The 26,979-nt window shown below is 40.0% G+C and overlaps 1 protein-coding gene and 1 long non-coding RNA gene across 2 annotated transcripts in view; one reads left to right on the plus strand and one right to left on the minus strand.

The window, feature by feature from the left end:
* LOC142087322 (uncharacterized) overlaps positions 1-13,584 on the plus strand; it is a 43,770-nt gene extending 30,186 nt beyond the window's left edge. The window contains exon 2 of the long non-coding RNA XR_012675415.1: positions 11,334-13,584. This is a non-coding gene — a long non-coding RNA (uncharacterized LOC142087322). The remainder of the gene's footprint in view (positions 1-11,333) is intronic.
* The window catches only part of CDH5 (cadherin 5), a 31,749-nt gene continuing 16,770 nt past the window's right edge, over positions 12,001-26,979 (minus strand). The window contains exons 2-12 of the mRNA XM_075161443.1: positions 26,035-26,236; positions 23,415-23,703; positions 23,209-23,325; positions 22,266-22,430; positions 20,848-21,035; positions 18,825-19,078; positions 18,113-18,255; positions 17,160-17,284; positions 15,982-16,090; positions 15,458-15,703; positions 12,001-14,661 (exon numbers count right to left, since the gene is read on the minus strand). Coding sequence (XP_075017544.1) covers positions 14,168-14,661; positions 15,458-15,703; positions 15,982-16,090; positions 17,160-17,284; positions 18,113-18,255; positions 18,825-19,078; positions 20,848-21,035; positions 22,266-22,430; positions 23,209-23,325; positions 23,415-23,703; positions 26,035-26,223 — 2,319 coding nt within the window. The 5' untranslated portion in view covers positions 26,224-26,236 and the 3' untranslated portion in view covers positions 12,001-14,167. The remainder of the gene's footprint in view (positions 14,662-15,457; positions 15,704-15,981; positions 16,091-17,159; positions 17,285-18,112; positions 18,256-18,824; positions 19,079-20,847; positions 21,036-22,265; positions 22,431-23,208; positions 23,326-23,414; positions 23,704-26,034; positions 26,237-26,979) is intronic.

The following is a 26,979-nucleotide window of genomic DNA, read 5'->3' on the forward strand; positions in this document are numbered from 1 at the left end:
CTGTCTCTGAGAAAGAAGAAAGGTATGAAGAGAGTTGGTGCATGCTATAAAAAGATAGGAAGCCCTTGTTTATGTTTTATATATGTTGAGATAACATTCCTTGCAGTGACAAAGATAGCAGACTGACCATAGTTGTCGCTTGCTCACTCTTCTAGTGCAGCCACCTGATGAGTAAGAATGTGGACTACAACATGGTTGTTGCCCAGAGTCCAGTGGGGAAACCTTCCTAAATTGTAGAGTCCATGAGACTGCGGTGTTGGTGCAGCATCAAGGCCCTTGTTTCCCTGAATACTGCTAGTTCTTTGGAGTTTAGTTTAAGTCCCAAGTGAAGCAGGGAGAGTGCATCCGAAACTCTCCCATAGTGGAAATTTTATGTATTAGTGATAGCTTCTCAGGGTGCACTGAAATCTTCAAAAAGTGTATGCACGTTGGCTGTGAAGCTACTAGAATGTGTTATCAAACAATAAATTTAATGCTTGAAATGATCACATATTCAGTAAAAAGCACTAGGGAAATGCATTATTTAACACATTGCTTCTTGATGGTGTTTAGTCTGGAGCTAAATACAGCTTCAGTTGTAGTTATGTATGTGCTTTACCGGTGGGGCTCCCATAAATGGATTTCAAAGCCATGCTGAGGACAGTGTTATTACACTGATTTTCTGTTGCTTTCAAAATCATTTTGTTTCTGACAATGTGAACTGACAACAAAATGAAAATGTGTCTCACTCACTTAGGGTTTTTTGTACATGATCTTTCTTTCTTTTCCCTTTAGTTGCCCCATGTGAAGGACTTGATGTAGATCTTACACTTACTAGAAACCAATATCCCGTTGCATTTAAATTACTGCAGATGTAAGCCTGTGGGGCAGGAGCTCCAAGATGAGAGAGAGTAGAGAAGAGCACTCCTTCTATTGATGGAAAGGGATATGTTGCTGAGAAGTTATTTACAGAGTCTGTCTATCCTGAAGTGGCTCTTAGGCAGGCTGTACATGAACTTGGATTTGGGAACTGCGTGGTGTTTCCCTAGAAGGTCTTGTAATCTGCATGGATGAAATGTGTGCGAGATATAGGGAACCCGGGTACTTCACTGCCATTATTTATGTGGGCTTGCATGTGACTTTAGAAGCTTATGCAAGGTACAGTAAAAGTATACCTTTACGTCTGACATTTAATATTTCAGGTTTTATTACGTAAAGACAGCCAAGCCTAGTTAATTCACTCAGAAATTCTTATCGAAGATATCAGTTTATGAAAATTATCTTCCTGCCATTGAATGGAATTAATTGCTAATGCAAAAAAAGAGGATGTAACGAGACACAAGACAATATAAAGCTGTCATATGAATAATGTATTTTTACTCTGTTTTGTTAAGTTAAGAAAAATTCAAGTGATCCGACCTTATTTTTTCCTTAGAGAAATATAGGCCTACAATCATTACCTATGCTTTAGAATGCTTTATTAAAAAATAATCAATTAATTGAGCAAATAATCTACCATTATTTGACAGATCATTAGGCTGTTACATGAAATACAGGATTACTCATAAGAAAAATCAGAACCCTAGGGAAGCTGTAGCTAGAGATGGGATTAGGCAAAATGTCAATATTTAAACATGGTATTAGAGGCTGAGGATAAATGGCAGACAATTGATAATAGCGTTTGTATGCAGATTGGCTTAGATCATGTCTTGCCATTGAAGATGAGTCAATCTGAACCTTAAAGCTGATTGACAATGAATAGATCTGTTCTTTGCAGGTCAGATTTGTGCTATGATGCTCAATTCTTTTACAGGAGGTACTGCTGTCACTGGCACTTGTGAATTTTATGTAGACAAAGTGGGCTTGATTTCCCTGTAGGGTCTATTGCCCTATCTTCAGTTGTAGAAAGTGTCTCTTTCTTGAGTTAGGTGACATGAAATAGAATTGTAGAAAAACAAGGCAGATAGGATTTTATGAATTTAGGTAGGAACCTCATGGTATTATTTGTAAAGATGTAGGGAAGCGTGAGTGAGAGAATAGTTTGGGTGGGTAAAGGTGTGACAAGAAGATGGGTTTGGGATCTTGTTTGGAAAAGGTAGGGGTGTAAGCGAGGAGAAATGTGTGTGGGAACATGGATGGAGGGAACAGTTCCTAGTTTGGGAAAGTAGGATGAAGGGAAACAAACATGAAGCAGAGCAAGTCCAGACTGTGTTCTAAGAGGAGATGCCTCTCATTCTTTTTTTTGACATCCCACTATCTGATGCCAGGGCTGGGAAAACTGTTTCTCTAGGTGACCCCCACTCATACTGTCTTCCTTCCTTTGGCTACTTCTGTGGAAATATCTAGTGGGTATTTCATTTTCTCAGGCTTCTTGGTAGGATAGGCGTTGCAGCTCTTTATTACCTAGCAGAAAAGAGTTACTTGCGTGCAGTGCAATCACATGCTCAGCATTCAATAAGAACCCTTCAGTTTCCTCAAATAAATGAGATATGTGAAAAAGATATGCTTATTTTAGATTGAGTGAGGCTCCTCTAAGCTGAATCTGAAAATCATAACTAACTGGAAATGGCAGAAAAAAGGCAATTGTACTTTCTAGAGATAAGGGCAACTGATAGGTGGAGCAGCAGGAAAAAAACTATTAAAATGAGTGCATTGGAAGGAATAAGATCAACTGCTATGATGTTTTCTATGTCGCAGACCTGCTATTGCAGCTTGAACTGTTCCCATTACAGCAAAACATTATTGAAGGGACTTAAATAGGTTGCCTAGCAGAGCAGCATATAGTAGTATCACTATAATTAAGCTTCCACCAGCATTTCTATGATAAACATATCTTCAGGGTCCTATAACCCAGCTTTCAAATCTTTATTTGGTGCTTGCAATATACGGTGCTGTGATCTAACATTTGTCCAAAGATTATAATGTGAAACTGTGCTCTCATAGCAATGGAGCCTTGTTCAGATCAGAGGCGTTTAGAGCAATATATATGTTCCACAGTCCTATGGACAATGTTGACTCTTTGCAGACTGTCCTGCCTGTGGGGAAATGGGCAGCTGAACATCTGGGTATAATGAAATCACAGCGTTCAGTAAGAGCCTTATCCCTGTATGATTAAGTAGTTGTGCAGTGCTCGGAAGAGGGCAGGAAAATCACAGTGGACTGATAGTCACAGTCTGATTACTATTTCATCTCCTCTGCTTGAGGAGGAATGTAATCAGCGCTAGTCCCTTTCTCTCCATATGAGTACTGGAAAGTCTCTCAGGGTTAAGAGAATCCAACAGCCACTGAATGTGCATTAGCACATGTGGGTGGGCAGAAGTTTGGGTCTGCACTCAAAATACTTCATCTGATAAGGGACCTAGAGAAGATTGCTAGTTCATTGCAGTGAGGAGACGAGAGGGACTCCGTAAACTTCAATTTCTGCACGTTCTGGGTGCTTAACAATGACTCAGGCAGGTATCCTCTTTATGAATGTCCTGTCATTCTTCAGAAAGCAAGGAAGCCTCAGGAAGACTTTAGCTTCTAAAGGCGGCATGTTAACAATACTCTTATACCCAACGTGTGAATTGCAAGGATGCTTCCCTGGGCCATTGAAGGTGCTTAGCATTTTGTGCTGTTTCTGAGAATCGGTGGACGTACAGTTCAGTTTTCCTTCAGGAACTTGGTGCTATCAGTTTAACTACCCTGGAGTTCAGTCTCTTCCATCTCCTTTGGGGTTAATATAGATATTTCAGAGGCCCAACAATAAATAAATAAGGTATAATGTTCATTCAGGGTTTTTGCTAGCCCTAAGTCCAGAGACTTAAACTAAAGTCTATAGCAATTCTGGACTAAAATTTGCTCATTATTTGGCTTCATATGAACGCTGGTGTGAGAAGGCCTCTCCTTTCCTAGCAAGAAAGAAAAGTTTTGAGACATTGCCTCTTTAATACTGCCTGCTGTAAGCAAGTCTCTGAGACGAGTATCCTGTAAACAGTGCCTGTGTTGCTGTGTGTTAGGGGCATGTCATAGCGATTCTTTTTAGTAGCTTATGCAGCCACAGCTCCTATCACTTCAGTGACGACTAGAATTAGGTTCTGTTTATAGTGATGCAATTCTAGGTAACTTTGGGAAGCATCGAAATAAAATGCACTGCTTAAACACGTACAGTGTAGAACCTTGGTTGTGCATGTTACTTTTCGCTCTCTACCTAATTGGAGTCCAATTTAGCCCCATTTGAAGTGTGTCAGCTCTTAAGTTTAAATTCTACATGCGAATGCTTCCAAGGCTGATCCCTTGGACGTTAGCCCAAACAGCTGCTGTCATGGAAATGAAAGCTTGTCCAACTGTTCAGCTGTTCTTCGGGCTCTTCAGAACTCTCCTGGGATGAGCTTTCTGTGGTCAAAGGAAATGTTAACTAGAGGTGAGTGTGTTTCATGAGTCCTTTCCTGTGCTGTAAAGGATTTGAACCAGAGGGCCTCTGAACCTGGTGACTAAAAACATCAGAGGTGGATAGAAATTTAAAAAGCTAATCTTAGAACTATGCAAGAAAACAGCTGAGTGTGGATTATTTGTTGTAGTCTAAAATGGGCTAATTTGGGCAGCTACAATAAAGGTCTGATGTAAGTAGTATGAATGGCTAAAATAAACATGTTTCTTAGAGGCAGAATTGAAGTAATGAAAAGGCACTGAAACTTGAGTCCCTTGACTAAATGTAAGTCTTTTTCCATCCCATGTGGAGCCACATGAGGTATGTTGGTCATACATTTAGCATCTCATAAAAATAAAACCTGTGCTTTATTTCTCACCAGTGTTTTCTGCATGCAATAAATACTCTTTTTGGCTATGCCACAGATTTTAAAAGCCTGACATGGTAATTTTAACTTCCAGATGTGTACATTAACTGTGTTACCCATTACTCTTGCTCACAGTGACCTATGAAATGCAGGTTCTACTCATGGCTTATGCTATGAGTTCTCTGTTAATTGCAATAGGAATAATACTATATACATCATGGAGAGCTGTAAATATGTGCAGGGGAAGGTGTTTTAATTAAAAGTCTTTGCAGATCTTCCCCACATCATCGCAAGGGTTATTTAAGGATGAAAGCTTTAGGGAAGTGTATATGGTTGCTATGGTACATGAAGGGGAAGACAATGGCCAGATAACCTTTCAGAAGGGAGTCCCAATTTGAACACTTGATTTGTAAAAGCAAAACTCTGTGCCTACATGACGTACCTGAGATGAAAAGGGAAGTCTGTGTCACAGCTAGGATACGAGCCCAGAGTTCTGCTCTTGCATACAGGCTTTATTAGTGCATGTTGTTTGTAAGTCACAAATTTCCTCCTGAAATTTGTCTACATCAAAGGCAGTCGGCTTTGCCTAGGCCTGTTTGGTGACCATTTAATGTTCTGCCAGATATCCTTCTCTTGGAAGGCCATGTGGTGCTTCCAGTTCACTCAGAAGTAATGTATGTGACAAAAGATGGATTATACACAGCACTGCCCATAGAATGCCTTGCCTGCTTGTCAAGTACTTGCATCAACATCCCAAAAAAATCCAGATGTTGTGACAAAATCCAAGAAACCCAGTTATGATTAGGGTTCATGCTTAATCATCTATTTATAGGAAGGAATTAATTGTGGAGATTGTTTTACCAGGATTGAAGAGAATCACTTAATTTTTCTAGCTAACTCAAAGCTTTTAGTAAAGGAAGATGAGGAGGATGGCTATGTTCTAACACTTTTTACGGCTCTTCAGTAAAGGCTTACTTGCTCAAAGCAATCTGCCTGGCTTGATGAGCAGTTTTGCCAGATCCATGCAGGTACTGAGAGACAGACCTGAGTCTGTTCAAGACATGATTACTCAGTCAGGTGACAAGTGGTCACTGCCAAATCAACAGAATGAGATAATGATTTTGTGTCAGCATGAGATATAGCTCTGCTGCCTGGTATTTCTGACTGCCCTGGGTCTAGCCCTCTGCTAGCTTTCTAGGTGTGTTCCTTGATGCCAGCTCTTTTGCACGGTTGACTTTCTCGGTGGCTCCCTGCTAGCCCTGCCTTCTGCTTCTGCTGTCGGTTGCTGTTGAGTACTAGAAGGCAACAGAACTGGGCATGTTTCTGACTCTTGTCCGGGCTGCATTGGTCACAAAGGTTGTGGGTTTTGCTGCTCTGGATCCTTACCTGGCTGCAATTGCAGAGTTCATGTCGTTCTCAAGCATGGTACTGTTAGGAGGGCAGTGCACAGCTTGGGTCTGCTTGCTCCCCATGTTTGCAATGGCAAAATACTCCAGGTTTGGGAAATCGTCAGGCAACCAAAGCTGGAGTAGTTAGCAATGACATTTGGGAAGTTTCAGTATCCATGTGGATGGCTCTTACCCAACTGAGTGGTACAGAGGAGAGCTTCGTACTCTCCCCAGCTGTGATACGTACTCGTATAATCTCTATCCATCCTTCCTCCTGTTCAAACAGTAATTTCTCAACCAGGAAGCCTCCTACTCTGCTGTACACCAAAGCATGGTAAATCACAGTGGCAACTTCACTGACATTCATGCTGGCTGGTCTGGGAAGGTGCACAAAACTTTCCCTTGCTGCCCTTTGAGCAGGCCAAGGCTGTGCAAGCAGGGCTGCCTGCAAGTGGTGCAGGACCTGCTGACCTGGGTGGAGGCTTCAGGTTGTCACTTCTGCTCGACAGTCTGCCAGGACTGCAGTTTTAGGAAGAAATCCTCGGCTATTGCCAGCTGCACGTATTGGCGAAATGCGCTCTGGTTCTCTAAAGGAGAAGGAGGCCTGGCAGGATGGGCCCTGCGGTCAGTGTGTGGTTTGCTGGCAGAGCCCTGGTTGCTGGCTGTGTTGTACACAGCATCTGTGGGAGCAGATGGCAGCAGGATGGGACCCACGTGCGTCAGGGGAACAGATGTTTGAGCTGAACAGGCTGAGGTGCCTCAGCTGCTGCTGAGGAATGAGGAAGCTGCGTCCCTCAGGCTAACCTCTGCTTACAGAGAATTTGCTACAATTTGCTACTTGTATATAACATAACTTTTTGGATGAGAGGGAGAAATAATTTCTTTTTTTCTCTCCTGTTTTTGACCTATAAATTCATGTGCTGCTGTCTTTCTCTTTCCTTCTCTCTCCTCATCCTAGCAGGATTTGCTTGCTATCAGGGAGCTGTTTTGGGGCATATTCTTACGCAAGGTTTTGCAAAGTCACCAGGCATTCAAAGGGAGGGGTGGTAGTGGTAGGGAGTGCAGTGGGAGTGCTGGGGCTCCCAACCCTCCTGCTGTGAGTGCATTGCAAACTGTTGCTGGCAATGGCAGAGCATCAGGCAGAACGTTGTGTTTGGAGAATCAGGTATGACATGGATGCGAGAGCTCAGTCTGTAGCATGGGAGAAAAGTAATTAAGGAGTGATTGAAGTGGGATTGGAGAGGTGGTGGCTGCTGCCAAGTCCGTTGTCGTAGTGCTGCCAATATCAGTTGTATAGGTGCTCAGAGGTCTGTGCATTTCAGCTGGGTCATTCTGCTTGTTCCTAAGGGAGGCTGGCTCTGCGGAGGCTCTCAATCAGTGTGGTGTCAGCGTAGTCCAGCACAGCTTGTATGTGGTTATTTGGTGTTGGGGATGACATGAAATAAGGAGCACCAGGCTTTTTGCAGAACAGGGGCGACATCACAGCTGCCACTGTGCAGAGAGGGAGGAAGAGAGTGAGGCTGGAGCTGGTTGTAGGAGTGAGAAAGGAGTGACCAGGAGAGGTGGTGGACTGAGAAGCAGCTGCTGAAGATACTGTGGGAGGCACAGCAGATTGCCAGTGTGCACAATCACTTACTCTGCTGTAAACCTTTATCATAACCTTACCCCAGTAAAATATTATAAACAGATTTTAAACTGGTATAGGTGTTTTCTCCTATTCTTTGTGACTGACCAGCTTGAGTTCATCCTGAAGATCTGCAGTCAGCATTGTTTTGGGTCCCGAAGGCAGAGCCTGCCTCTCCTACCATACTGCACACTGAGATTTGCAGAGCTGGTGGATCAGCAGAGTTACGGTAATCTGTCTAGAAGAGTAGTAGTAGGACAGAAGATGAAGGCTGATTAAATTACTGATTACAAATACTGAATTAAATCCACTTGCAAGGAGTCTTTGACTTTCATGAAGCCATTAATCTGTAATTGTGTGACAAGTGATTTCTGTGAATACTGTCAACATTTAGGCGGTCACTGAAAGGTTCCTGGTACTTTTTTTTGCTGGTTTGTTTGTATGACTTCTTGGGAAAGTTTTGCTGCATGGTTATAATATAAAAATAATGCACAAATAATGACTAGTGGACATGCATGTGTTCATACACAAATATACTCATTCAAGGCAAAACCCAACAGTTTTACAAGAGTCACTGAAAATAAAAATTATTTGGTGTTGCTTGAGAAAATCCTGATTAGTAGTTGCAGTTTGGTTTGGAAGAAAAAATATTCTAAAGAAGCAGGGTTGGACATCTTTATCATCAAAAACAGATTTCAATGTCATATGACAAACTAGCAGGATTTAGTATTTGACTCTTTCTGGCAAACAGGCAAACATGCCCCAAGTAGGGTGATCAGGACAGACGTTTGAATAAAGGAGACATCTGGAGCTTGCATCCTTTCCCCGAAGCTATCTCCCTGCCCTTTATGCCCTTCAAAACTCCTGCGTGAACAAGATCACTGCTTTTTTCTTCATAAATTCAGGCTTTGTAGCGTTTCTGGCTTCTGGAAAGGTCTGCGTATTTTTGTGAAGTCAGTGTTAAAGCATGAAACTGATTGAGTTAACTTTCTGGAATTATTGATTTTATTGAACAGAATAAGATGTTCGTGTGAGCTGACATAGCAGAGAACAGAGGGAGAAGTCAATAGAAAAACCAGATGTGTGAGTAGGAGGCCGAGGCGCGGTGGAAGCGGCCCTTGCCGGAGAGCTGGGATCGAGTGCCACCAGGCGTTCGCTTGTGGCCATGGCAGCCAGTGGTCCCTGCAGCGGGAGGTTTGATTTCTCCTTAGTTCAGTTTATGAAGTACTGACGGCATTAATTCATGCTAAATTCGCTTGTGATTTTCTGCTATTGCACTAGCGTGCGTTTTATACATCTGTGGTGTGGGACATGCTGTGTGCAGTAAGTACAGCAGTAAAATCTGGCGCTTCAGGTTCTTTTCAGGTTTTTGGCATTTTTAGGTTCTTCAGGTTTGCCCTTTAAATGGGTAGAGGAAAGCATGGACAGCTGTTCAGAAAAGACATTTTAAAATTATGGAATTTCATTCACGTTCTGTTTTCTCTGTACTGCCCCAGTTGCAGAAAAGTCGTTTGTAGTGGCTAGACATTGTCCCAAGAAATATCTGCAATGTAGGAAGTTTTCTGCGGGTCAGAGCAGCAGATGGCTACATGATGCCTCCTTTTGAACCTTTCCATTTGCGAATGTACTGGTTTGTAGAGGGCATTGCGGGTCAGGCCTTGAGCTCTAGTGAGGCTGCCAGAAGAGCTCCTTGGACCATTTGCAGAACAGCTGTTATTGACTTTCTGGAAAACCTTATTTGGCTTATTTTTTAGATGTGTTTAGATGGTGAACTCTGGCTTGCTTTGTTCTGCTTGTTTTGGTAACTTCATTCAGAGCACTGGCTTTCAAGTAGATGTTCCTTTTTAAGGAGGAATGAAAGAATTGCAGAAATTTATGATTGATTGTGGCATTGATGAAGGGGTTAACTAGAATGAATTAAGAGAGTCTTGTGGGAAAGCAGGTGGGACAGCCCCTCGCTGGGGGTAAGTGGAAGGAAATGCTGTTTTTCCCTTTTCTTTCAGGTCAGGCAGGAACAAAGTCAGAAAGCTGGGAGAGGTCCATGGGTTTTTATTGCTCATAAAAGAGTTTTGCTGGTTTTGTTGTCTCTTCCTTTTTCTGATGCAGACTAAAAGTGTGTCTTTGCTGTTTCGTTTTCTGTCATGCTTTTTCTATGGATTAGATTTAGGCTAAATCATCCACTTTGATCTGATCAGACTCTTACTCAGTTCCTGATAAGACTTGGTGACTTGTACTGCAGTAAAATTGTGGTAGTTTCTTAAATGGGAAAGATACCACCTTGGTGATTTCTTTCATTCCAGGAAGCATGTGAAGGTAAAACCACAAGAGTTTTCTTACTCCCTCAAACTTGAAACATTTATTAAAAAAAAAAGTAGGAAGGGAGAATAGGTCAAGAAAGATGGCGATTATTCTTTTTTTCTGTCCTAGCCCTACCTGAAATATAACGGAAATAACTATTATTTCTAGCCAAATAGATAGTCTATCTGCATGTTTATTACCACCATGAGCATTTCCCCTGCATGTGACATACAGAGTGAAAACATTTAAAATAAATGTATATAGGTGGATCTGTACTCCGAACTCTAAGCTCAAAAAACCAGTGTGGCTTTATGTGACTTGCTCACTACAGTTAGTCCTGGCTGGATGACAATACCTGTGCTTGAGCAGGTCTGATTGCCAGGTTGGCTGGTCCCTTCTGGTGCTATTCTAAACCCTTGTTGCTGAAAGGAGAAAAGGAAAGAACCCACTAATTGAAGAACAAGAACTCAGAAGAGATTTTTTTTCTTCCTTTTGTAACTAATCATTCTGTTTTCACTGGATTTGCTGTTATATTCTTCCTGACAGTGTATCAGTAGGATTGGACTGGAATTGGATAATACCTGATACAATTGTTCTTTCTTTCTCTGAACAGTGGAAATTTGTTTTGATAATGGGACCTTAGCTCACCTGACCTATCTGGGAAGTGCAGCAGTGTGCCAGGTGTTCATACTCAAACAGCTTTTCATTGCTGCTTTGAGATGTATCAAGGATTCTGATCACAAGTCATTATTTCATAAAAATTTCTAAGGGGGTGGGAGTAAAAAACCTTTATTAAATGGCATGAACTTCTGCATCTGAATGTAATAAAATAATAATTTATGATATATTTTTAGGGATAAGAGATTAAAATGCATATTAATTAAATGAATAATGAAAACCTTTATGAGACTCTCTGCTACAAGTTGCAAGTAGCTGTTTAATCAAATTCTTTCTATGGAAAAATGCATTTCATTATAACATAATTAGCACATCTATTGTGTTTTTAATACAACTTGTGCTAAAGTTTGTTTGATCTGGAGTTTGCCCATGATAATTAGCAGTGAAGGGATTGAACTTTTTAGCTCTATTCCAGGCTTTGTAAATTGTAAGTGCCATATCTGGGGAAAATTGATGTGATTTTTTTAAAGCGCAAGAATAAGCTTGGTAATATATTGGGAGAGTCATTATTAGTAGCGAAATGAAATGTTAAGAAACTGTGCTATCTAAAGCTGCAAATTTAGGGGTCTTTTTTTTTTTTTCCTGTTACAGGTGCGTACTGTTCTGTCATGTCCTATGTAAATCCTGGACTGTGAGAAAGCTGGAGCTTTTTGTGTACTACAGAGTAATCCTGCTTGCATATGTCTGTAGCAGCAGATCAGAGAAGAAGAAGATAGCAGGCCAGGTGCTGGGGGTGTCATCCTTTTTTCCTGTCGAGGTAACACTGATAGACCACTCAAGTAGTGGGCATATGTAGGTGGTATGTACGGACCCAGGGTGTTAGCACTTTCTCTACTGCAGTATGTCCTTTACCGTTGGAGAGGAGTACTTTGCCAGTAGGAAAAAGGGCAGGATCTCAGTAAACACGGTGGTTCAAAATCACCCTGATGCCTGGCTGCTAAAATACCAAACATCTGCTCAGAAACTGAATGCATCCTGTAGCACTGCAGACACGAGTCCTCCAAAGTCAGAGGGTTCAACCTTACCAGCTGCTGAAACCAGACTGCACTGTTGGGTCTTTTCTCTTCCTTACCCCAGGAGCTTTACTGACAGCTTTCCAAAGAGTGTGAGAAAACTTCTTTTACAGAAAGTCCTCTGGTGAATTTGTGTCTAGTTTGAGTTCATTTAGAGTGTAGATACCAGTGTTTTTATGGTTGAGTTCACTGTGGTACAAAGCCTGGTGTTGTCTTCTGTGTGAAACTCATTAATGCACAGAAAATCCAAACTTGAGATTGGCTTTTATGTAGTTAAAAAAAAAAAAAAAAAGTACAGGAATATAAAAAGAAACTATCCAGTGCAAACATCTTTATACAGTGGAAATTGATACAGTGTTCCTTAAAATAGCTTTATAAAACAGGCTTAAAAATAACGATTACAGGTAATACTATCTGGATGATGCTTACCAAAGTATTTTACTTACTGCACTAAATAATTTCATAACTAACTTTACCGGTTGATAGCCAATACCTTAGTTACTGATGAAAACCTTAAACTGTAAGTATTATTAGTTAGCATTCTTTATAATATACTAACATGTGGAACCTCAGTAGCATACACTGTTGACTGGATTAAGCAAAACAGAAGAGAATGAACACATTAAGAATAAAACCAAGGCTGTCATCCCAAAATGTACTTCTTTTATAAAGGATGTGATCCAAAGCTGATTTACTGATGGGCAGAATTCTACTTAGTTTTTCTTCAGTTCATATTTGAGTGATTGCATTATTGATAATAGTAGGCATTAGTGTCCACCTAAGCATTGTATTGGACACCTTTTTACAGTAGTGAGGACTAGTGTGAGACCATATTATAGTGCCTTGCTATTTCCTGCCAAGAAAGCATTTTGGGGGAAGGGAGTGTAAATTAGAGATGACATGAATAAGTGAAAAGCAAATTTGTGAGGTTCCACTATACTGGTTTAGAAAAAAAGAAGATTTAGTGTTATTTGGTTAGCTACCAAATTTAAATAATCAAATCAACTAAACTAATACATACAGCTCGAACACAGATTCTGCAAAATTGAGTATCTGTGTGGTAGGGCTCTGTTCCTGTTGAAGGCAATGGGAATCTGCATTGCCGGAAGCCAGAGACAGGCCATTGTCCTATATGAGACCCGCTTTTTACAAAATGTATTTGGCTGGGTAACTTCCTGCATGGGAAGTTTCATTCTGTTCATTCTGTGGCTCTTCATCAGGTGAGAAACTAAACACACGCTTACCAGGGACACAGTAGTTGCAGCTCCAAAACCTTACTTGTATTTGCGTTTTTTTTATGCAGACAAATGTGTGGGTGTGTAGCATTCTGGTTTGGAAGTCTACAATATTTTCCTAGGTGGAAAATACCCGTTTTACAGTACCTGCTTAGAAAAAAATTAAAAGAGTTTCACAGTAATGAGGCCCTTCATTTGTTTGTCCCTGAAAAAATACAGTTGCTTTAATAACATTGAATAAAAAACCTATTCAACCTCTTTAGAAATCTAAAGAGACCTATGTTGCCATCTAGAGAAATTTACAGTATTGGATCTTAACATTCCCCTGATCTCCACATTTCCTGCCCTGCAGGATATGTTCCATTGAGTAACACTGAGATCCTATTTACAGAAAGAAAAAACAATTTTGCTGCTAGCTAGAGCAAATTCTAGCATGCCAGAAAGGTGCCTGAAATTATCATCAGGCTGTTAAAAATGACAGATGAAACCAGATTGTGCATCTAAAAATCCTGTCTAATTTTATCTTTAGTAACTCATGTATGTAGTAGAAGACTATAAAGCAAGAATAATTAATAGATTGAAAAGAAGGAAAAATCATGCCTCTTTTTGAAAGTGATGGAATAATTTCTAATATTAAGCGATAAACCATATGTTCCTCCTCTCCTCTGCTGGGTAAACATAAGCGTGGAATATCAATAAAGATGTTACAAGAGGGCCAGGCAAACCAGCTGGCTGGAGATACAGGAGGTTATTCAAAACATTCCTTCCCAATGCCACCGAACCTCTCTGTTCCAGCGGATGGTGACCTTGAGTGCATGTTGATGAAAACAGTACAGGAGGAGAGGAATGAAGGAGAAACTGGGGACAAAACCACTTTTTAAGGAGAAGTGTCTATCTGGACAGGGAGAGGAGTTGTGTCCTAGAAGACTCGAGCAGGTCCTCGAGCAGCAATTCTGGGGAAAGAACTGAATGTTAGCAAGGATAGCAGTGCTGGGGGAAGTCAATATACATGATCTGCGTGTTTCTTTTTAACTCTACTGCTGTCAGTTTTTTTTTTCATGTCTGTTTGAAATCTTAGTATGGCTTGGGTGAAGAGCTGTGAGTTCTTCTTTGGCCATTGGCAGGCTCTTGATGTCTATCTGTAGTGGGAGGGAGAAAATTCATGGCTAATTTGAACTTAATACACAAAATCTTCATTTGGTTCTGATCCATACAGCTCAGCTAACATTTTAAACCTGGGTCCCCAGTCATTTAGAAAGTCATAATCAATATCTGAGTCTGAGGAGCCTGATTCCAAAGAACTGAGAGATTCTGCAATGGACTCGGCACCTTCGTAGCCATAAATGTGAAGTGTGTCATATGGCAGCAAATCCCTGTCATTGTCGGCTTCATCCTTCTTAACCTCAATCATCATTTCCATTTCTCCAGCACCAGAAGTTATATTTCCAGGAGGCTTTTGGACTTGTGCATATGGAGAGGGAACTGCTTCCGGCTTTATACCATTCTTGCGGACAGAGTTGAGTACAGATACATCATAGCTGGTGGTATCCATTTCACCACCACCTTCTTCATCATAAGTGACAAGCTGCTCATGAATCTCTGCCACATTCCTCCCAAGACCGCTCAAATCCTTCTTGTGTCTCTTTCTTAGAAGAATTAGCAATGTGATTACTGCAAAGAAAACTTAGATGTGTAAATAGAGAAGTAAGGAAGTAAAACAAATTGCATTTAAGATAGGCAATACAGTCTGAAGTGTTTTTTTTCCGGAGTGAATTTTTTTTAACACATATTTATTAAAAAGATAATTTAAAATACTGTTTAACTGTAGGATTTGTATGTTCTCAAAGCAGTTCAGTCTCTACAACTGACTCTTGAGCAGGAATCACAAGTACAAATGCATAGTGTCACAAGTTCATTGAATCAACTGCTGTCTTGAACTGGTAAATCTTTTAATGCCAGGCACAAATGCTACTTATGTGGTAATTGCAAAGGAGGCCTCTTCTCAAGCAAGAAAAAATGTTGCCCCTTCTCTGATAGATTACAAATACAGCAAATGTTGTATTTGTTACAGATTTATTTATGTATATATGTTCATTGTACTGTTTAAAGGGTTTCCAGACTAGATCACCGTTTGGAAACAGGAATCCTATTGTTCTTGCCCCAGCACAAATTTCCTGTTTTCTAGCTGCATGTGAGCCTAGTAACAGCAAATCAAGTATATTATGCATACGTGCAATAACCTTTCCAGTGCCTCAGCCTTTCCAATCGAATGAACAGCTTTGTAGCTGAAACTATTCTAACAGGCCAAATAGAAAGAGCAAGTGAGATGAATCAGATAGTTACAGTATTTCTGCCTTTGTGACCATTTTATAGTCACAAAGCTTTTGTAGATCTCAGTTAAGAAAAAACAAAACAAAACAATCCCCACATTTTAAGTCAGAGAACATTACAAAAGTCAAATACTTACCAATGATTGTGAAGATACAGATAAAAATTGCCACCAGTGCTTGTATACTAACTCCAACTTGTTTAGCTCTTTCCTCACAAAAAGTGAAGTTGCCTTTTTCATTACACTTGCAGACACTGATGACAAGTGTATTTGTGCTGCTGAGCTCAGGATCACCGTTGTCTGAGATGATGACAGGCAGGTAGTGGATTTTGGCAAGTTCACGATTAAACTGTCCATATTTGACAGTGATATTAGCTGTGTTATCTGGAAGAAGTAATGACATCTAATTAAGTGATAATCTCCACCAGATTTTCCTTATAGATTAGCAGTCGGTTGGTACATCTTCCCCTCAGACAGAGCCAGCCTGTAGTGAACCCAGTGAAACTTGGGTGGCAACAAGCAACTTTTTTTTTCAGTAAGTTAAGGCTTTAAAAATTGTTACTTAGCTCAGCTAGACCAAGGTCATTGCTACAGCTTTTCTCCCCTGTGTCCTAGTGTCTCACTTTGGCTAGCTGAGAAAATGCATTGCAGGGATACTCTACCGTAGTTCTCAACCAAGGAGAAGTTGCTATCTTCTGTGGCCAGGGAGTATTTGAAGAAACCTCTAGGTGATATTTCATCCTTGTCAGTAGCTGAAATCCTGATGATTACCTACAAAGGTGGAAGAGGTCATAATTTTCAGTATACATTGCCTCCAGTGATGAAACAGCTTACAGTATTTAAGTTAGAGCTGGGCTGTGTATCCTGTATAACCCTTCAGTAAAGGGCAGGACAAAGATATCTTGTGATGTTCCTCTTCAAGTTCTTTCAAGGCAAGTAGTTTCCTTGTACATCTTCAAAAGGAGCAGTCTTGCCCCTTCATTCACAGATGGGAAACAAAAGAGGAAATCTTGTGTAATTAAAGCATAAAAAAAGTCTTATGCTCAAAGACGTATGGCTCATTTAAATACCTAAGATGACTGTCTTCTAAAGCGTTCAACTTACTTAGAAGTATGACTTTCATTCACTGAATGTCATTGAGACTGGCACTCCTGAATGACATGCTTCTTTTTGAAAACCTCAACCTGGGGTAGATTAGATGTATAAAATATAAAAAATGTGTATGATTATGTCCCAAAGGTATTTTAAAAATTATATTAAAGGTGAAATAATACCTTGTGGGTTCTAACAATTCCATCAGAGAGTCCAGTCAGACAAAGTCCCGTAATTAAACAAACGTTACATGTATGGGCTAAATACTTGTGTCTGAGGCCAAACATCTAAAACCACAAATACTAACAAACACTATTTGTGCATGCAGATACTTGCACGCTGATGAATACTACAATAATGTTACATGCAGCAATGTTTCTTTTAGTATTTTGGAATGGTTTCATTCTCAGTATCATGTATGAACATTTGTGTGATAAAACTGAATTGCTAATTATTGCTCTGCAAGGCTTGACTGTAATTCACGGTTCAATTGCTAATGCACATGCATACTTAAGAGCCTGGAGGGAGAGGAACTGTGCAGCCCATGTGCATAAGCAGATAAAAGTCAATATTTCGACAGTGTAAAGTCCTGACGAGATTTCTGACTACTGACATTTTGGAAATCAGTGAAATGATCAGGTGCTTGGTTATGAAAACTGAGACTAACTTTTAATAAAAGACATCTTTCACTTGAGCTTGCAAAGTAGATTATTCAGGTTTAAGGGAAAAACTCTCCCTCCTGTCTCACCTTTCCTGGTGCAGCATTTTCACACACTCTGGGTTCCTCAGGATAGACAAGTTCTGGAGCATTATCATTTTCATCAGTAACTATTACGTGAACTTGGGCATGTGATTCTCTGTCAGAAAGACGGCCTGAAATGACAACCGCAAAAGTGCAGGTCTCTGAGATGTCTGGAATCTCAGTGCTGTCTAGCCCCCCCTTTCCACTGTTAGTGTCCACCTTTGTGCCTCCTGCATGACGAATATGGAGAGTTTCTAGCTCCATCATTAATTTAAACTTTTCCTTTGACAGATTCAGATACTTTCCTAAAAACTCCCCTATTGGGCTAAATCATCAAGGATCTATGAGGAAGAAAATGACAATTGCTTATGGCTTCCTGATTTGTCATGCTGTGTGGCTATGGGATCCAGCATCCTTCTCTGGCATTAAGGCAACAGGCACAGAACAGGCCATGTCTATATTATTAAATATCTTTCACCCTCCAGAAAAGGCTGGCCTCCCCCAAACCAATTTGGGACTGGCCCCCTGGCCTGCCCTGCTTCCTGAACCCCAGCGAAGCTTTGCGGGGATGCCTGTGCAGCAATGCTCCCTGGGCGGCAGCATGGGAGAGGGATTTTGTAACTCTAAGTGGGTGAAGCTGACTGGGATGTTTCTGCTCTAATCACAGGCTTAGCCCTGTTTCCCAGGCTGCTTCCTCTCCTTATGCCCTTTTCATTCCTCGTAACAAACTGAATGCATTTTCATAATAGCTAGGGGCCAAACCTTAAAACTGTATTTGGCCTGTTTGTAGATACTCATTTGATTTGGAAGATTATTGTGCAAACCCTGCAAGCATCCCTTTCATTCGTAGCTTAGTGGAACCAGGCTGTCAGGTTGCAGCTTTCCTTTCTGATAAACTACAGTCCTGCTGTAAAGTTGTACACTGATTTCTTTGAAATAGGGAAGTGGGTAGCACTTACCATCTTCAAGGATTTCCTGAGCTGCTACAGTGATGTTGTATGAGGAACTGAATTCTCTGTCCAGGGGCTTAGGAAGTTGAATAATTCCAGTATCGGATACCCTAATATAGTCTCCATTAGGACTAGCCCTTCGTCGAATAAATCTGGTTTTTGTTTAAAAAGAGATATGTCAATGCAAGGGTGATAATACTGTTTCACTTCAGTTCTTCATAGTGGAAGGTCAGAGAGTTCTTGTGTGACAAATTATGTTAATATCTTGACCAGGCGGTCTCAGAATATTTCCCTAAAATTATGCAAGCTGTGAGAGCGAAATATATCCATTGGAAAAGTTTCCAGATTATTGTCGTTTGCTGTTTCAGAAGTCTATTTTCTTTTCAAAGCACATGCTTGAGAGAGTTATTACAATAAAAAAAGTAACAATAAATTATAACCACCTAAAGATATCCAGGATTATGTATTTTCCCGTAAGTGTGGAAATCTTTTATCAGTAGGTTTATGTGGTAATTGCATGGGTAAATGTAATTTATGTTCATATTTGTTGGTTATCATATATATCCATGGCTGCAGTGCCAGAAAAATCAAACTGGATTTTTTTTTTTGGCATACAGATTCTGAAATATAGGGCCAAAGTCTCAGTTCTTTGTCAAATTCTTGGAATCATTAACGAATTCTCTACTTTAAAATAGAATTACTAAAGCTGGCGTCATGTTACCTGATTTTCCGTTTAGCTGCATCAGGGTCGTGTGCCCAAACTGAACCAAGTGTTCTTATTTCTGGGTCATTTTCCCTTACTTTAAATTCATATGGTAGTTTAGTGAAGACAGGAGGCTCATCAACATCAGTGACTTCAATGGTGACTGTTGAAATGCTCCTAGAGCCACCGGATTTAAAATAGCGAAGATCAACTGTGGGATCTGTTGCTTCAATGTCAAACCTGTATTCTGCTACTTTTTCGAAGTCCAGGGGCTAGAAAAAAGACACAAACAGATATTCTTCCTTTGGAGATGTCTAAGTAAACCTTGCATTAGCTATGCAAATTTAAGCCCTATGCTCTAATTCATGTTTGGAAATATTACCAAATTGCATCGTAGCTGGACTCTTGGTAGAGCATTTCCAAACTGAACTTCTCTTTCATAGAGTGGCTTGAGCAACTTCTGGTTTTGAACAGATTCATCCAGTATTCTAAGTTCAGCAAGTATTTCTTGGTTGAAATAATTTTCTTTTTATAATTCTGTAGCTACCAAAACTAGTTTAGCTCCTTTTTCTCAAAGATTGGGGACCAGATCCTCCTCTTCTTGGCTAGGCTTTCTGTTCTAAAGTCATTCAAGGCAGACTTCATAGCTGCACTGACTGATAGCTGGGGCTTTTAGTGATAAATGACATCTGCTTCCTTGTTTTTCCCATTGACTGAGATTAGAAAAGGAATCACACAATGGAAGGAAGGCCAGGAGCTAGGGCAGTAAGAAATGCCCTAGCTCATTTCAAAGTTTGGGTCCCTTTGCACTATCGCCTGAGATTATAAAAGCACCGTGAAATACACAATAGTTAATTGTAGTGACTCTTGTTTTTTCTCTTTGAGTAGTCATTGCAAATGGAAGCGATAGTGCTTATCTAGCAGTTGAAATTTTATCTCACGTGGCTGCATATTTAAAATCATGACTTGTGCATGGCCAAAAGCATGTTACAAAACAGGGGGGTGAACTTTGCCCACTGCGTGTTAAAATATGAGCTGATTCCAAATCGCCCAGTGTGTGTATGTGTGGGGTCTCTTACTGCTCCTCCTCTGGGCAGAAGTTGCAAGCAATGCATTCCTCAGGTCCTGGAAAGACCAGGGGGAGGGCTGCATTTGGTGGAGGAAAGGTGCTTACACGTAGTGTGACCACAGCTGAAGACTTTATTGCTGGTCTTGGAATACTTGGTACTTTTTTTCCTTAAAGTTTTCTCTTCTTCTTAATGACATTTCTAGTCTTAGCAGTTACAGAGAGACATTTGGAAGTGAAAAACACATTCCTGTCAATCTGAGGATTACAGGAGGTGATTTATAGTTCTCCCTCCTCTTTTTTTTTACTGTAAGTCAATGAAATCAATGAACTCTTGGCTTGCCAGCGCTCTGCATGACACAGGAATGTCCCTTGGTACAAATCAAGTAGGTCTGAGATTAAAAAACAAAGAGCAACCAATAATAAAGGCTTTGGAGAGTCTGGGCCCTCTTAAGAAGTTACAAGGAATTAGTGGGGAAGCTCCGAAAACACCCTGAGGAAAGTAAGGGAGCTGTGGCTCAGATTGGAGCAAGTGCCAAACTGTAAAGAACACTTTTAGAAGAGTGGTCAGGTGGACTTGTTCACATTTTCTACTTTGGTTTCACTTGGGCTGCAGAAGGGAAAAATTCTTTGACTTGGTCAGTTGGTTCAACTCTTAAAATCACTGACTCTTTGAAGCATCCAAGCATCTGAAGTTTGAGAGGAGCCTGAAGTGTGTAACCTGAATATCTGGCATAGTCCCCATTGCACTCTGCAGTAATTCTAGATTTGCCTGGGACTGGCAGTTGAAACGGACTGGTAAATCACCAGCTCTTCTTCTCACAGAGCTTACAGAACAGGGTTTTCAGGATGAACGTATTTCATGCTGACTTCCACACATTTCCATTTTTTCCTGCTGCTAGTCCCAAACTGAATCAACCACTCTTGTTACACATGGAAAAACAAAATAATCATTTTTGTTACTGGGAAAAGTACCTTCTTTGGCCTAATGATTCCTTCATTTGTAAATGGATTTGCTACAATTTCAAAGGTGTCCCTGTAATCTCCTCTGACAAAACTGTATTTCGTATTTCTATGTTGTGGTTCATCAACATCTTCTACTTTGACTCTGCCAACTTCTCCTCCTACTGAAATGTTTTCAGGAACTTTGAAGTGAAATAATGCTGTTAAAAGAAAAACAAAACAACAAAAAAGACAAAGAGTGTGTACATAGAATCATAAAGGTTGGAAAAGACCTCTAAGTTCATTGAGTCCAACTGTCAACCACCATGCCCCCTAAACCATGTCCCTAAGTGCCTCATCTACATGTCTTTTAAATACTTCCAGGGATGGTGACTCAACCACTTCCCTGGGCAGCCTGTTCCAAGGCTTGACCACTCTTTCAGGAAAGAAATTTTTCCTAATATCTAATCTAAATCTCCCTTGGCGCAACCTGAGGCCATTTTCTCTCGTCCTGTCCCTAGTTACTTGGGACCCACAACACCCACCTCAGTACAACCTCCTTCCAGGTAGTTGTAGAGCACGATAAGGTCTCCCCTCAGCCTCCTCTTCTCCAGATGAAACAACCCCAGTTCCGTCAGCTGCTTCTCATAAGACTTGTTCTCCAGACCCTTCACCAGCTTTGTTGCCCTTCTCTGGACACGCTCCAGCACCTCAATGTCCTACATGTAGTGAGGGGCCCAAAACTGAACACAGTATTCGAGGTGCGGCCTCACCAGTGCCGAGTACAGGGGCACGATCACCTCCCTGCTCCTGCTGGCCACACAATTTCTGATACAGGCCAGGTTACTATTGGCCTTCTTGGCCACCTGGGCACACTGTCGGCTCATGTTCAGCCGGCTGTCAACCAGCACCCCCAGGTCCTTTTCCTCTGGGCAGCTTTCCAGCCACTCTTCCCCAAGCCTGCAGCGTTGCATGGGGTTGATGTGGCCGAAGTGCAGGACCCGGCATTTGGCCTTGTTGAACCTCATACAGTTGGCCTCGGCCCATCGATCCAGCCTGTCCAGGCTGGATGTTCTAACATGGAGGTTAGAACTTAGTTAAAAATTGTCCTTAGTTTATAGAGGTATAGAAAAATATTTCTTTGAGAATTCAGCATTATATATCTCTACAGACAGCACTTTGGTGTGTTTTTTATCAAAGTATAATTAATTCTCAAAATTGTCAAGATCTTGTACAAAGTGATGAAATTAATACTGATTTTTATTTTCTCCTCTAGTTGTCTGTCACCCAGGAAACGTAGCTAGGGCTGAAATACAGAAGACCTTCTGAATATGTAAGATTCTTTTGCCCTCTTTTAAGAAAAGTTGAATTGTGATGAACTCTGACGTAAATTCGTTATAGTTGTGTCAACCCTCGGTTTCCAAATGATACAGCACTTGCATTATACTTACGGTGTTTGAATACTGGGAAGTTGTCATTGATGTCAGTTAAAGTGATAACGACTGTAGCTGTGCTTGAATCCCCAGAAGACCCTGGCGCATCTTTTGCTTTAACAATAATTTCATATGTTGATTGATTCTCTCTGTCTAAATCAGCCCTTGTTGTAGAAATCACACCTTTGAAAAAATAACATTGAATATGATTAGATTTTTGAATATGATTAGCATGTCCAACATCTCTTAATTTTGACAGCAAATTTTTGTCTTATGCCACACATTCAGCTTTAAGTAGCATTTTTACAGTAGTGTTTTTCTAAGGTTAGAAATGTTAGAAATCTTTCTACATGCTGGAATGTTTGGGAGATTTTGTTCAATACATTCCTTTAAACTGATCTTTGCTGCTTAGCAGCAGTCTAACAATGTCTAAACTTGGTTGCTCCAGCATCTAGAGAGTCTGTCTGAGCGCCTCTTTATCTGAGTAATTTGCTCCAGAGGACCAGTATGGTTACAAGAGATACTGACATTATTTTTAAAACTGGGTGAAATTTGAACAAGAAAGTTTAGGAAAGCGAAGGGTTGAGTTATTGATTATTGAATGCTGCTTCAGAATTTATGTATTCCCTCTTCTTGTTTGTTCAAAGGAATGGTATCTATGCTAAACTGAAAACATTAACTTATATTAGCTCCTAGTCAGTCTATTCATCAGTGGGAAAAAAATGACCTTTTATCTTCTCATTTAGTTCACGGCACCTGATATCCCGACTTTATTAGTTCATTTCCAGATGCAGACAGTGGCATTGTGTGAGTATGAATGAAAAATCTTTCTAAATTATGGTTAAAATTATATTTTTGAATTATTATCCCCCTTGTCCACAACGGAAAAGGCTTAAAACTGCATTTTCTTCAAAGTGTAAGGTAGGGACAAAGTGTAAGGACATTTGCGTATCTGACCTACCAGAGTCATCAACTGTGAAGTATTCGTCTCCTTTAATGACTTGGTAGGTAACTGTGGCATGACCTGTAACTGTTGGGTCATCAGCATCTACAGCTGTCACTTTGGTGACTGAGGTTCCTAGAAAAGGATTTTCAAACAGCATATTTAGTATAAATTCTGCTTTTTAACCAGAGACATGAAGGGAAATGAGTGATGGAAGAACGTACCTACTGGTGACATTTCTGGGACAGATCCGTTGAATACTTTTTGTACAAACACAGGGACATTGTCATTAATATCGTAAACCTTGATAATGAATTTAGATGGGGGTTCCAGTGACTGGTTGTTTCTTCGGTCAATAATGAGAGCTGTCAGCTCATACTCTGCTTTCTTTTCTCTGTCTAGCCTCTCAAATGCATATACGTCACCACTGGTTTCTTCCACTTTAAAAATGGTGTTGGCATATTCACCTTCAATAATATACTTAGCGTTGTTGTTCCTTACACTTGATGTGATCTAGAAGGAAAGTATAATTCAAAGAGATAAAAGTGAGCTTTGGCATCCAGATGCAACACAGTTTCTACCAGAAGATACACACAGTCAGAACTTCTTCAGACTCAGTCTGAAACCAGAATAGCCATCAAGACTTTTTATGTCAGCTGGAGTATTACTGAACAAACAGCACCTCAGCAGCTACAACCACGCAGGGTTATGGGATGAAACTTGCATCCTGACTGAAACTTGCTTGCTTGTATATCAAGAAGCACTTTTTTTTTTTGATCATATTTCATATCTCCTAAAGATATAAATTGTTCGTGCAGTTAACACATACAAATCATTAACCTCATTATGTCTGAAATAACATGCGCCACCAACGTTCAGTTTGAGCTACTCTTGTTTGCAAGTAACTGTCTGAACTTAGCTGAGATTTTGCTTAGATTTCACAGAATTACAGAATCAAATCTACGTTCACAGCTACTGACATTATTCAGCATTAGTCTCTATTACTTAGCATTTAGTAGAATTCCTGCCATAGCTGACAGCTTTCTTGTGTTTAGTCACATGCAATTTTTTTATAGCCAGTCTTTAGGCTCATGCTATTGACAGTAAGATTAAATTTCCACCCCATAGATTTTAAAATTTAAGATTATATGCAGTGAAAAAGGTATGGGGTAAAAGGAATGAACATTCATCAGTTTTAAAATGTAATTTAATCCAATCCCAAATGGTTTCGCACATTATTTAATCTGCAGATAATCTGGTGATTCTTCCCTTTCTACACCTTTACCCATCTAAGGACACTGATAGAAGGTTTAAAATACAATTTTCCATGCACTATATCAGCATTCTTATTTCAGCAAGCTATTTATCAATAACTGCTGGGTTTGACCAAGAATTTCTAGTCTTTTGTTACTGATGTTATCATAAATTGCAGCTGTTTGGTATTCAGGATTTGATTTATCCCGTAGTTGTCATTTACTGTTGAACATTCTGTCATTTCTGTTTTCTATTTTGAAATGTGTCATTAACATTTTCTTCCCTCTTTCCACATACTTAATCATGCTTCTGGCTGCTGGGGCTGCTAAAGAACAGTTTACAACTCCGGAGATGTGACTGAGAAATAACCTCACCCTTGTCTCAAAGATAGTATGGTCTGTGCCTTCTTTCTCGATTTTTATTTACTTATTCAGTGTAAAAGATACAGACTTCCAAGATTGCCTTTTCTAAAACTGAGGATGAACATACAAAGGAAAGCATCCAAGGTCATGAAAGATAAAATCAAAATGTATCAGCATATTCCTGCAGCTGTCACTCAGGCATGCTGCCGTGGCCTTTTTTAAAGGGTTTATCAAGTGTTCAACCCTGCAAATGCAATGCACTGAACACAGCCATTGCAAAAGTAATCAGAAGCATTCCACTGTTGAAAGACCACAGAGCACAGTACAAAGTGAATTACTCTTATTTAGGACAGCTCCAGGAATAGAAGCGTTCTCCTCAATCTGCTACTGAATTGGTCTGAAATGAAACAGAGATACCCTGTGTTAGCTGAGAGTACCCTATGGCCTCTTTTCTCTGTCTCTCGTGCTTTCTGCCAGTGAGCAGCACTGATCCAGAAAGGTCTGTTTCGCTTTGCCGAGACAGCCTTGACAGATGCTGATTGTTGTACCTGGGAGGAAAACGTACAACTGCATTTATCTGAAAAGTGTCAAAGTAGTTCAATTTGAAAGACTAGATTGGAAGAACTTTTTCTGGGTGATACGCAGTTAATCATAGGATTTTATGAGCACTGCCCTGAAGAAAATGAGTTTGCAAGCAGTCAATGCTCGTTATTATTTTTAAAAATTATTTTCTTTCACTTTGTGAAACGAATTTTTTGATTGTGTAACAGTATTCCTAAACATAGCACTTTTGTTTTGTATCCAAGCTGAGATATGTAAACTGTATGGTTTTTAATGCATATGTTTTTATTAGCTTATCTCCTAGGTTTTTGAAAGAATCTTGAGCTGCCAGAAAAATACTGACATACATCAGCCGCCAGACTTCCTTCCTAACTGTGCACCTGCATGCAATGCAATTGTTTCTGCACTGCGGATGCTCCATACTTGCCATTCTCTGAAATATTTTTATATTCTTCAAAGGAATTAGAGTCCCTTTGACATTATTCTTGATTTATTCTGTGTCCACATTCTTAAGATTTTAACATGTTAGTGTGTCGGTATTAAGTCCCATTTCTATTTCCTTTTTTCCTCTTCTATTCTGCCTAGACTGCAAACAAGTAATACTTTTCAAGAGACTCATTTGCTGTCTGCATTTCTAATTATTCATTGCTAACAGACTGCTATTTACCTTGCCAACATGGTGTGGTAATGGTGTATCAATCTCTTCTTTGATATGCATTTGGTTCCATATCCAGTCTCTCTTCAGTCGCTTATGACTGGCATTTTTTGAAGAAAAGTTTTGGTTTGTTTTCTGACTTTCTTTGTCAGCAAATGCTGGAGCCAAGAACAATGAGAAAAGTAGAATAAGGTGGTTCATCTTCTTCCGTAGCCTAGAAAGTAATATAAAATATGAAAACTATATAAATAACAACAGAATCAGATTAATCAGAGAGAGCACACATAGAAATGCAAATGGACTTTCCTTCTATAGGAAAGATTGATTACTTTCTGCATTTCTTTTCATCTGCCTTAGCATCAAAATTTGAAATATCAGGCTTCTTCCTTCCATGAAACAGTTTTAACTAGATGACAACTGTAAAAAACAACAAAAATATTTTAGTGAAAGAAAAAATGTGTAAGTTTGAAAGCTAGCATAAAAGCCAGCACCCACTTGAGCTACCATAGTTAATCTGAAGAGAAGATTCAGTAGCGACGATCACCCATTGTGCATTACAGCAAGTGTAGTCTGGCTGCAGAGCATAGCTCATGGGGAGAGTAGCCATGGGAAGCAACACCAAGGCTGAGCCAGACCAAAGTTTATATTAACTCAACTTGAAATGAAATGTTCCAGCTTGACAAATCCAAATGCAATGTTTTGACTTGCCCTGACACAAAATATACTGTAGTCAATATCTTCATATGGAAAATTGATTTTGAATAAAATCTGGTTTTTTTGGTGGAAAAAATGATTCATGTGAAATTTTCAATCAATTCCAAGTACAATGTAGCAAATTATCTTGCTCAGAGAGCTCATTTATTGATTCAATTCCTTGTCTTGAAATGTTTGAAGACACATATAAAGTTCCTTTATCCCCTATTCTCAGATTTTACCATCTACAAAATGATGATTTGT

Source organism: Calonectris borealis, chromosome 12 (genome assembly GCF_964195595.1).
Source record: "Calonectris borealis chromosome 12, bCalBor7.hap1.2, whole genome shotgun sequence".
NCBI lineage: Eukaryota > Metazoa > Chordata > Aves > Procellariiformes > Procellariidae > Calonectris > Calonectris borealis.